The sequence below is a fragment of the Siniperca chuatsi genome, linkage group LG24, assembly GCF_020085105.1.
Source record: "Siniperca chuatsi isolate FFG_IHB_CAS linkage group LG24, ASM2008510v1, whole genome shotgun sequence".
Classification (NCBI taxonomy): Eukaryota; Metazoa; Chordata; class Actinopteri; order Centrarchiformes; family Sinipercidae; genus Siniperca; species Siniperca chuatsi.
In genome coordinates this window covers 18,435,023-18,448,319 of record NC_058065.1, presented here as the reverse complement: position 1 = coordinate 18,448,319, position 13,297 = coordinate 18,435,023, and the positions used below count along the sequence as shown (strand labels likewise).

The 13,297-nt window shown below is 40.2% G+C and overlaps 1 protein-coding gene across 2 annotated transcripts in view; it reads left to right on the top strand.

The window, feature by feature from the left end:
• The window catches only part of plcd4a (phospholipase C, delta 4a), a 30,758-nt gene that overhangs the window by 11,408 nt on the left and 6,053 nt on the right, over positions 1-13,297 (top strand). For both annotated transcript variants that reach the window (XM_044187900.1, XM_044187899.1), the window contains exons 11-15: positions 8,442-8,598; positions 8,939-9,055; positions 10,736-10,914; positions 11,008-11,140; positions 11,320-11,469. In XM_044187900.1, coding sequence (XP_044043835.1) covers positions 8,442-8,598; positions 8,939-9,055; positions 10,736-10,914; positions 11,008-11,140; positions 11,320-11,469 — 736 coding nt within the window. The remainder of the gene's footprint in view (positions 1-8,441; positions 8,599-8,938; positions 9,056-10,735; positions 10,915-11,007; positions 11,141-11,319; positions 11,470-13,297) is intronic.

The window sequence follows — 13,297 nt, the reverse complement described above, 5'->3', positions numbered from 1 at the left end:
TGCAACAAAATCCAAAAATTTCATCTCAGCCAGCCAATGTTTGGAGCTCAAATGTGAACTGTGTTAAGTTTAAACTGTATCTTTATACTAGTGTTTTTGCATATGTCTCTGAATATTCATTTTTATGAAAAGACATGATCGGAAGCCAGTGTCTGTCTGGCAGATAGGAAAACATATCCAAAAATGCTACAGCATGCTTTGAAGAATTATCAGTAATGAAGTCAAATATATGCAAAACCAGTGCAATGGTTCTTTAATATCTGTGGTGTTCCCTAGTTTCTGTGTTGTCTGAACATTTTCTGGGGTAAGGTGATGTATTTATATAGCACATTTCATGCACACTGGCAAGTGCTGTACAAACTGCATAAATACGTAAAATAGGATAAGACAAAGAAACTGTAATATGTTCATTGTTTTGCTGTCTTTTTTGGAACTCTGGCAGCTGCATTTTGGACAAGTTGTTCTTGCCTATAATGCTCTACACCTGTGTGTAAATGGGACCATAGTCACACAGTGAAAGAGAAATGTTGTGGGGGGCTGTATGCTTACAGTTCCCACACTCTAGAATTGTTACGGACAGTACAGACCGGAGACACAGGGAAGATACTGATATTGTTTATTGAAACACGAGGAGAATGAACAGATAATGGATGGAAGTATACTGTCCTTTCACTGGAGATCGTGGAGCTCTGGAATAGTGTGGCTGAACACAGGTGAGTAGGTTCACACAGGACTGGGAACCGGAGCGACACACACACACACGGAGGACTGGAGTAAACAGGAGCCGGGATCAAGGTACTGGAGGCTAGTAGGAGTTTCGTCTTGAAGTGGGTAAGTCCGAGGCATTGTAGAGTCAGGGAGACAAGAGTTCTATCCTTTGTCTAAACAAGACCGGACCCAGACTGTGGTGAGGAGCTGGGATTTATAGGGGAGTGGAGTGCTGATTGGATGCAGGTGTGTACTGGGTAACAGGTGATTGGCATTAGTAATCGGGTGAGGGAGTGTAGTGGCTGGAGAGAACATGACAGACTGTGACAAGAATATTAAAACTCTAACATTATTTGCATGTTGTGTTGATCATGATTACTTATCACGATTGTAATGTGCTTATCTGCACTTCTTTTCAGATGTATTCCTTTTGTACTGTATATGGAAAAACAACCACAGTATAAGTTCAGCCTGTGCAGTTGAGTCATGTGCTCAGTCAGGGTCTTTTAACTGTCATGCTCAAGCTTTCCATGGAAACTACACAAGCTCTTTTAATCTGATTCTGCTGCTTTTATTTAACTGCACATAAATACACAACCATCTGCCATTACTTTTGTTTTGTTCTAACATACAGTACGCATGTAAAGATACACTTCCTGACTTTGTTTTACAGCACAGCGCAACATCACACTAGACTGAACTAAAAGACAAAGAATTCTGATATATTTCTCCTCAGGTGTGTGTTTGTTGTCACAGTTTGTGACATTTTGTTTTGTAGTAAGCCTCTCAGAGATGCCCAGAAATAAACTTCTGTCATCCCTCATGAAAAATACAGAGGACTGAAGGGCAGGCAGCAGACACTGGGTGTTTGATAAAGTGATCTGTTTACATTGTGATAGCAGAGAAAGACACAGAGGCAGGCAGGGACAGCCTGTAAGAAAGAGAGAATGAGGCTTCAACACTGTGCTACCACCCGTGACACTGGTGTCTTCTACCCCAGCCATCCAGATCTGAAGTGAACTTAATTGAACTAAAGTTCTTTTAAGGGATATTTAAACACAGGACAGACACAGGACTTAAATATTTATCAGCTCTTACTGAATTAAAAGATATACGCATCAACTCTTACATAACTAAAGGAAATACACATCTTCCACCACTATACATGTCAAATGTTCAAGTAGACAAGACAGAAACAGAAAAAGGAAGGATAAGAGTATCTCATGGTTGCTGTCCTCCCATTCCAACCCATGCCATGCTAGGCTAGGTCAAACTAGGCTAAGTTTGGTAAGGTGGACGTTGTACAGTCTCCTCTAAAATGGGATACTTGATACTCTGAGCAGCACTAATTGCAGTCAGTAATCACCTCTGTTGGTAAATACTGAAGCGTAGAGCCTCTAAATAGGGCTAGAATGTAATATCCAGTGTAGCCTTTGTGGCTACATTTCTGAATACGTTAAAATGAATCACTTGAAATGTTGCCATTTTAAATGGAAATGATCATTAAATGTAATATAATGTTTGATACTGCAGTTTTTAAAAGGCAAATTAAAAAGCTAATTTACTACTGTAGCAGCACAACTTAAAAGAGAAATTAAAAGGGAGGCTTCTTTTTTTTCCAATGTTGATATTCCAATTGGCTCTCTTTTCACTTTTCCATTTGCCATCATTTGAGTGGCATTCTTTTGCCTTTGGATATAACAAAAGCTCTCATTGATTGTCCCCTAAATTGTTGGTGGTGTGTGCTGTTAAAACTTTCAAAACTTCAGGAATGAGCCACCTACAGAGGCAAAACGTGAGATTTTGGAGCTTTCTGTTGCTTGCAACTGGCATATTTGTTAGTGGAATAATTGACTGTTTTGTCTTTTATTTGTCCCTGATTTATTGTAAAATCATTACAAATAAAATTTGCACCAGGCCCTTAATTTGCTGATTTTCCCCCCCATCAAATTTAATATAATTTGACAAAGAAATATTTACTCCACTTAACACTTGCAAGCTTTTTCCAGAGCTCTCTATGATATCTTGCTGTCTTCATCAGCAGATGGAGTTTACGCAATTGTTACGCGGCATTCAAACCACATTCAGCCCTGCATGGAAAAAAAAAACGCAGCCAGCCCGGCAGCACAGTGGGGGGGCCAATGCAGGGCGCTCTGGCAAAAAACCACAGGGTTATCTAGCAAAAAAGTTGAACCTGGCTCAACTTTTACTGAAATGCAACACATCATCTGGCAAGACATCATCTGGCAAGACTTTGCCAATCAAATACATGCAAGCACACATTCCTGGTGGATTATTTTGTAACATGAACGCTGTATTTCTACTATTTACCTGGCGATCGCTGTGACGAAACGTGGTGGATTTTAACGTAAATGACAACCCAGCAAACTCTATCTGCTGACCACAATATTTGATTTACAGCTCTGGAAAGAAGCTAGTAAGAGGACTTTTTTTGTGTGTCAAACTACAGTTTCCAAGGTAAAGAATGACATTTTCACACTTAATATGACTAGTTAAGAGCCCACTGAGGCATTACAAACTGGCCATACAGCCACCAGAGTGTTTGCATATGAACAAATTGTAAAAGTAATCCTCTGTGAATTTTTAATCACATGTGAGGTTGAAGTGAAACTGTCCACTGCACTGCAGCTTTCGACTGATGTGTTCGGCACATCAATGGGGGACAGGTTCTGCTCAGGGCCCCAAACTCTTGTTCCAGCTCTGACCTAGTTTGACCTAACTTTGTCCTTATGCAGGGTTCAACGTTAAGGGTTTTTTTCACTTGCCCAGTCAGGCAAGTGGGTCAGAAATCTACTTGCCCAAAGTAAATTTTTACTTGCCCCTATAAAATTATTTTATTATTTATTAGCAGTTATCAAATAGCAACAAAAACTAATTAAACATTATTGCATATCAAAAATGGTATGACATAGGGCTGCAGCTATCGATTATTTTAGTAATCGAGTATTCTACCAATTATTCCATCAATGAATCGAATAATCGGATAAGAAATACTTTTGCTTTATTAAAAAGCAATAGTAAATATGCAAAAGAGAAAATAAGACAGGTCTCTTAAAACAACTAATTGATTTCCTTTTTAGAAAAATCTACATTTCTATTGCTTAAATTGCATACAATAATATTATCTGTGAAAACTAAACCCATTTAATGCATTTAAGATCCATATTACATTCTGGGTTTTAAAGAAAAAAAAATCTGAAATGCCAAAACCTAGTTACCTTAAATAAATAAATTTAAATCAATGTGGTGTCTAATTATGGGACATCATAACTAGACACCACATTGATTTAAGTTGTAAATTAGCCATGTAGCATACACATAGCCATAATTAACGTAGCCTACATTCTTTACTAGCCTTCATATACCTTGTGTCACGTCCGCTCTGTGGACTGGATGCATAGACTGTAACGTTATGCTTTCTGCTGAGATGCTGAAGCATAGACGTCGTGCTACTGTGGTAGGCTAGTTCAGTTTTACAATAGTTACACTGTACAGCGTTTTCGTGGACTCTTTCTGTCTCTTCTCTGCACCCCTCGCTATTTTCTCTCTTCCTCCTCTTTGTAATCCGCACTGTCAAATCACACCAAAGACGCTCTGAGCCGTCTCTGATCACACACAGCGTCAGCGCGCTGTGTGATAGTAATAATCATCCGTCCGTGCACTGTATATAGTTATATGGATTAAACGAAGCTTTGATGCAAATAATCAGAATCAATGATTTTTAGTAATCGAGTTACTCGAGGAATCGTTTCAGGCCTATGACAACCCCCCTCTTTCTCCCCAGAGATGGACTCCTTAACTGTGAGTGAGTGATAAATTATCAGATACTTTGTCTTTACCCGCCGCCATTTTCTCGTGAGTAGGGATGGATATTGTTAGGATTTTATTGATACTGCTATTCTTATCGATGCTCGTATCGGTTGGGTTCTTTATCGATACTCTTATCAGTTCTTTTTCATTACTAAATAATGGCTTTTAAAAAAATATTATTTAAAAAAAAAAAGAATAAATTCAGGAACAACGAAAACAGGATTAGAATTTAATATTTTAAATATAACTAAATGTTTCTAGAGCAGCAACAGTAAAGTTCACAACAGCAAAGTCACTATATAAACTCAACTAAATCTAAAATGTCAGTAAAATAAATCATATTCCTGACATCAAAATACTGAGTGATGTCTGTGTTCTTCATTCTTTCTAAACATCAGTCGCTATCAGTCCCTCCTCCTGTCCTCTGTCCTCCTCCCTCTGCTGCTGCTGTGATTCACTGCAGGTAAGTTAGAGGGGGGAGGGGCTGGTTTGTCTCAGCCAGCAGGAAGTTTACAATAATTTGCCAAATTTTAAGAGTCGGGGCAAACTAAGATCAACAGTTAGACTACATACAGACAGCTTCGTTTTAGCTTGTTTGTAACAATTCGCTATTAGCCGAACTAGCTTGTGATGCTTGTGTAAAACATGAGAGACTGCTGACAGAGCAGATTAAAATATAGCTTTCTGATTCTACATGACATGTTTATGCTTGTTGAACAGGTGTATTGATAAAGTATTGCTTTTTATTCAAGGAGGTTTTATTGCACTTACTTACAGTAACAAGCGTAGTTGATGTCAGCTCGAGTAATCTTCACCGCGGCCTGTCTGATCTGCTGACCGCTGTGCTACGTGTGTCAGAGGAGCTTAGCTCAGCCCTACACAGACTGCGGGAGAGGCTGCAGGAGTCTTTAATGATTTAGCCCCAAGCCCCGTTTAATATCGTGCTTTAGTACCCATCCCTACTTGCAAGTGCCTGATCGGTATGTGCAACTCTCAACAGAGAAAGCTACTTCCATCATCAGTTCCTAAAAAATACATGTGTTTAATTCTTTTTGCTAGATTTACTCAGAGTGAGTTGCTAGATTTACTTGCCCAACGTGGCATTTTACTTGCCCCGGGCAATCGGGCAATCCTTATTGTTGAGCCCTGTTATGTGTTCATACCACTGCATCACAGGGAAACATGTAACACTATTCATGCTACTACTTTTTACATCCCCGATTGCCATGCGTACTGTACACGTAAAATGGATTTGTACTGATATTACAGGCTTTAGAGAATAAGGCTTTAAATGATAATATTTGATGTTGAATGTGCATGTCCAGTGCAGGAAACTGTATAAAAGAATCAACAGGCACTTAGAGTCATGTATATTGATAAGCATCTGAGAAGCATGAAACGCCACACTGGGACTCCTGTCAACACGGTCATCAGAGGTGAGGCCAGCGGCGAGTTTGGCAGTGAAGTGAGCTCGGCGATGCCCCTGCTGTTGGTTTATGTGTCTGGAGAGATGGCTGTCTTGCTGTCTGGTAGACGAGTGAAGGTGGAGGGACGAAACTCTGATGCCTGGGTAGACCAGCCAGATCAGCTTTCATGTGGAAGCAGGCAGGCGTGCATGCTGAGGTGCTATGCAGGTTTCACTGTTGTTTGGGCCCACCACACCTCTGATCTCTACAATCATGGAAACTACTCACACCTGCTTTTGCTTGGCATTACTGAGTATCACTTACACAATTCAAAAGGGGGTTGTCTCAAGGTTTCAATGTGCCTGGTACTTCCACCCATGACAGGACTCCTTTTGCATCACAAGGGTTTACCCGTGGTAGTGATTGAAATAACAGTCAGTGGACTTTAACGCAGAGCCAGTTCATGGGTCGACCTCAATGAGCCTCATATGACTTCAATGTGTTAATGACCCAAAGGGGTTTAAATGCCTCTTTGAGTCATTGTGTTTGGGCCTCCTCCTACCAGTCTTTAGAACTGATGAGTGGTGAAATATCTTAAGTCTAAAAGAGAAAAACCCCATTGCCTGACTTAGTACTCACAGAAATCCTATGACCTGGTATCCTCATTCCAGGCCTCTGAATTTTTGCCCACATTTCAGATCTGTTCAGCAATTCAAATAGGTCTGGTGTTGTACTTATTAACAGCTGTTTCCCCAGTTGGAAAGTCAACAATTCAGAGTTTTGTAGGAAGGATTAAGAATCGGGAAGTCATCTTCCGGTGCCAGAGGTGGAAAGGTATCCACAGGAAAATGGCCACAAAAATGATTTCATGACACTTGCCCTGTCCTCTTTCCCCCCTTCTGCCTCACACACTCTCCCTAGCCCTTGCATGCCTAAAGATCTTTCCAGACCTTATCATTTCACACCTGTTCACTAGTTGCCCTCATACAGTTTCCGGCCTTTGCCAGTCACGTGACCCTGCTCATCCCTGCACACCAACCCCTCTTTAATCTATTAGCCCCACAGTGTGTGGTTACTCCAATCAGTTGCCATGCCATTGTATTCCAGCCATTTCTCCCTGTATCTGTATTCTGTATCCTGTTTCTGCCTGCCTATTACCTGCTCCCATAATGTTACCTGTGTTATGACTTGCTGCCTACTGTGACCTGCCTTCCTGCTTCTGCCCTGGTTTGTCAGTTTGTACTGCATTCTCATTAGAGACTATAAGCTTGTTTTTGAGTGATGCCGAGATGGAAAAGTGGCCACTAGTATGCCACTAATGTCTTTAAAGGCATATTCCAATATCTATGTGGTATGTCCTTGACCGTGTCTGTGGTTAATAATTGGTATGCCGCTGGGGTTCTACTGGTTTATGCCACTTACTAACTGTATGCCACTCATGTTCCACTGGCAGATAACACTTTTCACTTTCATATACCAGTGGTGTGCTACTCTTGTTTTAGTGTCATATGCCGATTCTTAGTGGTATGCTACTTTCACTAATGGAATGTGCCACATAAAAACAGCATGCCACTTGTGTTTCACTGACAGATGCCACTTTTGACTGGCAGGTACCAAGTTAAACTAGTAGCCAAAGCCATAACATTATACACTGTAGGCAGCTGTCTGATGTGACAAACACTACTGGTCGCTAAGCAAACTATGGCCCTGAATAAAACTAATTAAACAACAAAATACGTTGTTGGTCCATGCATGAAGCATTTTCTGATCTGACGGCCCTATCAGCAGGATTACATCATTTGTCTGTGCCTTCCAAAACTGTTTTATGATGTGACAATGCTATGGTTAAGATTTGGTTTGGTTAGGTTTAGGCAAAGATCATGGTTAGGGTTACTACTTTGTTAAGATTATGGGACCATCAATAATAACCACTTGATTTACTGTAGGTTAGGGGGCGATCGTGGTCATGGTTAAAAAAAACAAGGTTGACTCATGGTTGGAAATGGGAAAAGAACAGCAGTCTCCCATATATCAGTCCAGTGTTTGTTGACCATCCATCCACCCCGACCTTCTCCCTCCACCTCCACCCTATGCAGACTTTGTAGCACTATAACAGCGTCACCTAACTTCCTACCGTCATACTTTGCATTGCTGCTAGAGGGCTTTGTCACTTGAATGTAAACATATGTTGTTTTGGGCCACTTGCTGAAAGTTGAGGTTCTGAAGTCAGCCTCAGTTTGACCATTAATGCTAACTATATGCCAATAGGCATTGTGTCAAAATATATTTTTTATTTATTTAATGCAAAAGGTGGTATATGTCAGTGGAACATCAGTGATATGTGATGTAGGTGGACGTTACCATAGCAGTGGCATATATCAATAAGAATTATCATATGAAAGTTGCTGATGACTTTTACAAACTATACTCCATATATTAACCAATGCATTTATCAGTGTCTTACCTTTTTTATCCCTTGTCTTTTTATTTCCATAGAGGTCAAAGCAGCGTATGTCCAAGGAGCTATCAGACTGTGTTGTTTACTGCAAAAGCGTCCACTTTAGTAGCTTCAAACACTCCCGCATCCACTCCAAGTTCTATGAGGTAGCCTCTTTCACAGAGTCCAAAGCACGCAAACACCTGAGAGAGGCTGGTGAGTCCAGTCTCATCATTCCTCTCTGCTTTAGACATTAAAATATATGGCTTATGATAGATGCTGTAAATACTAAGGTTTGATTAATACAGGTTTTTGATATTTGATATTTATATTCTTGGATTTTGGTTCGACAGCAGATATTTTGTTTGTTTTCAGTAGCTTTAAATTGAATACATTTTGTGTCAAGGGGAAGCAATTAATAAAAATACAAATTTTCAGTGTGAAAATGACTACATTTCGCTGTGTTTATGTTCTACACACAATAACATGTATCAGGAGCTTCAGTCACACCCTATTTCTTTACTTTAATATACTTCTGATATTATCTCCATTTCAGGGGCTGAGTTTGTGCACCATAACTCACGTCAGCTGACCAGGGTTTATCCCAGTGGCTTCCGAACTGACTCCTCCAATTTCAATCCTCAGGAAATGTGGAATGCTGGGTGCCAAATCGGTGATTGCACCTGAAAGACAGACTTAACTTTATCTTTCTTTATATTTCTGTCATATAGTTTTCACTATTAATGCTGCATTGGGCTACAGTTTGCATAAAGATCTCTTCTTTTCAACTTAAATCAATACCTAAAGAGGCAGGTTTGCTTTTACAAAAATAGGTAATACATTAAATTGGGTTTTACAGCAAACAACTGCATCTCCCAAAATGTCAGACTGACTTTTTTAGTTCATTGTTAATGTATAGAGTGTACCCCCTCTTCAAATCTAAAGCCAGAAAACATCAAATTAACTTCCTAGGCAGTTGATGTCATATGACTTCTATTCTCTTTGTGGCATTCATGTGAGTTTTGATCCTGAAGTGGCAGCAAAGGTGGTGTTTAACCTCACCTTTGACCCAACCCAAAATGTGTATAATGCTTGGGAAAAGCATACAGTTAACTGATAGGTTTGACTTCTGTCATTGACAACAGAGGCAAGTAAGCTATAGATTGTGGTTAGAAAATAGACACAAATCTTGGAACACACAGGAAAAGAACATACTAAAACTTAAACAGTCTCAAAGCAACCAAATGTTCCTCCTTAAAAACATTTCATCCATTAATGGTAGTGAGTTCTCCATCTAGTGGACTAGAATGGACTAGAGGGATCTGGTGGTAGAGTGAACCACCAGATCCTCCTCTCCACTCTTAAAGGATTGGGCGTCTCTGTCTCTGCACTTTCTCTATTTGCATCCTACCTGACGGGTCGCTCCTACCTGGTGACATGGAAAGCATTGGTGTCTGATCCACGCAGCCAACAGGAGTTCCACAAGGCCCCGTCTTGGGACCTCTCCTCTTCTCCCTACACAAGGGCGCTACATACGAGCCCCTACCTCTGCAGCTACTCCAGAATGCTGTTGCCCGCCTGGTGTTCAACCTTCCCAAGTTTTCTAACACCACTCCTCTTCTCTGTTCACTACACTTGCTCCCTGTTGCTGATCACATTCAGTTCTAAACTCTGGTGTGGGCCTACAGGGCAGTGAAGGGAACTGCTCCTTGCTATCTCCAAGCCCTTCACCCTGGCTCAACCGTTGCAGTCCTCTACCTCTGGACATTTAGTCGTCCCATCACTCAGAGGACGCTGTGGTTGCTCATCCTGTCAAGGCTCTTTTAGCTCCATAGTGGTGGAATGAACTCCCCACTGAAGTCAGGACAGCAATGTCACTGCCCTTCTTCTGCCGCAGGCTAAAAACCCACCTTTTCAGACTACATCTTAAGAGCCATTGTTAGCACTTATTTCTAAAAAAAACTCCATCTTTTAGTTATTTGTTTAAAAGGGATACAGTCCCAATTTCGTATGATATCTAGCTCTTGCTCCTACGTGGTTTGAATGCACTTATTGTAAGTTGCTTTGGACAAAAGCATCCGCCAAATTAATATAATGTAATGTGGATCTTTTGTGTCCCTTTGGTATTGTTCGATATACAATATAGAACAGCAGGGAAGTCATGTTTTATAGGTTCATGGTATTGAAGTTAAAATCTAAGTTGGCAGTGTGCAAAGTTGCCCTGTGCAGCTTTAATAACATTTAATTCTCTCAAAGTGCCTGAATACAGTGTGTAATCAGAATTTATTGGCAAGAATAGCATGAGTCAAAAAAGCAAAAAAAGTGAATCTTGTTTCTTTTCCTTTTCATTCAGTTGCATTGAATTTCCAGACTGCTGGGGAAGGGATGGACCTGAACGACGGACTGTTTAGGCAGAATGGCAGCTGTGGCTACGTCCTAAAGCCCAGTTTAATGAGTGAGGCCGAGAAAAGATTTGACCCTGAGACCCCCCAAAAACAGGATGGCTACCAACCTGTCGTCCTCACCATACAGGTACCAGCCACAATGAAAGTAAGAAAAAATGTATCCCTGCAGTTTATCTATTACCATCATTGTTTTATTGAGGACACTATTTATGTGTTTAAGGTGATCAGTGGTCAGCAGCTGCCCAAAGTAAACATCAAAGAAGATTCTATAGTGGATCCTCTGGTTAGAGTGGAGATCCATGGTGTTCCTATGGACCAGGCCAAGCAGGAGACCAGATACATTGAGAACAATGGTACAGGAGAGGCTGTGGGCCCATACTCTTACCCCTGTAGAAATAAATAAAGGAGTGAATTAATGAACGGATGAATGGGTAACTTTTAATATGTCAGATTTGGTTTAGTTCCACACAGAATTAAGACTTGTCTCTGAGCAGCGTGAGTGCTGACATTGAACAATTTGTCCTTTCTGTAGGGTTCAACCCTGTGTGGTATGACACACTGCGCTTCACCATCCACACTCCTGAGCTGGCCATGGTGCGCTTTGTAGTGGAAGACTATGACAAGACATCGAAAAATGACTTTGTGGGGCAGTATACACTTCCTCTCAGCTGCATGCAGCAAGGTAAGGTTGAAAAAACTGAGTTAAGTTACATCTTATAGCTTCTTCTAGCAAATTTGTCTCGCTATATAGTACCTTTACTATCAAATAATTTGTTAATTTAAGAACTTAAAATTTCCTTAAATATATCAAAAATGTACAATTAGTTAGTTAGTACATTTATTCTCAGTTAAAGAACTAAACTCACTATTTTCCAACCTTGGAGAGAGAAATTTGTTATATCGATTTTTCAATAAATAATAGCCTCCAAAGTCCAGCATGCAGTGCAAACATCTTATAGGTTTGGGAGTTTTATATAAACCTCTTGCTCTGATGGTGCATTTGCGTTCTACAGCAACCATAGAGGAATTGGGTGTAGTTGTAGTAAGTTGTGTTTTCTTTTGATCACAAAATAATTATCTTGTGATCACAAATCTCAACATAACAAGTTTTATTTACTCTTTGTTTTTTTCAATTTAACCATGATCATATTGTGATCAGTTGATAAAACAAAGAATGTTAATTTAAAAAAAAAGTCAAGGTCCACTACTCTTTCCAATATGGCTGCCCCCGACTAAAGATTTTCCAACTAGTGGTCGACTAGTAGTCGTTAGTTCAAGCCATTAATCAACTAGTCGTGGAATGTTTATTATATTATTAATATTATAAAGAATACGGTCTAGACCTGCTCTATAGGAAAAGTACAATGAGATAACTTCTGTTGTGAATTGGCGCTATATAAATAAAATTTAATTGAATATTAATTAAATTATTTAAATGTATATTTTTGGGGCATCAGAAAATGGTTTGAGTTCCAGGGCTGTGAAAGAATGTTATAAGTAACATTGTTAAAACTGTGCTACAGTACATTACAGAGAAATACAAAAACGTAATAATGAGCCTTTAAACTATACATTTTACAAGGGGCACTAAGCGAGCTGCCTGTTGCTAACGGCAAAAGCGTTAACGTTATTCTGAATATTCAATTCACTTTTATTTGTATAGCACCAATTCAAAAACAGAAGTTATCTCATTGCACTTTTCCTATAGAGCAGGTCTAGACCATACTCTTTATAATATTATTTACAGAGACCGAACAATTCTCACCATGAGCAAGCACTTGGCGACAGTGGCAAGGAAAAACTTCCTTTTAAAAGGCAGAAACCTCGAGCAGAGAGAGAGAGAGAGAGAGAGAGAGAGAGAGAGAGAGAGGTTGGGGGAGGGGGCACAATGCAAATTCCACATAGCGGTTGTTGAGCAGGAACAGAAGGCGGCCTGCAATCATAGATCTGGACTCTGCAGCTCCGGAGGCAGAAATACCTGCTGAAAGCGACAGAAGGAGAGAGACGAGAAAGCACAAAACTACAGGAAAGAGAAGATGTCAAGTTAGTAACAAGCATTAATGGGATAAGATTGCATACAGATGGAGAGGGAGAGGAGGAGAGAGGTGCATCATGGAAAGTCTCCCGGAAGTCTAGGCCTATAGCAGCATAACTAAGGGATGGTTCAGTAATCAACTGAGCCCGTTTTGTCCAGCCCTAATTATAAACTTTATCAAAGAAAAGGTCTTAAACCTACTCTTAAATGTGGAGATAGTGTCTGCCTCCCAAATCCAAACTGGGATCTGATTAAACAGGAGAGGAGCTTGATAGTTGAAGGCTCTGGCTCCCATTCTACTTTTGGAACCACAAGTAACCTTGCAGTCTGGGAGTGCACTGTTCTTGTGAGATTATAAGGTATTATGAGATCTTTGAGATTCGATGGTGCCTGACCATTAAGAGTTGTGTAGGTGAGAAGGATTTTGAATTCTATTCTGGATTTTACAGGGAGCCAGTGCAGAGAAATATGGTCT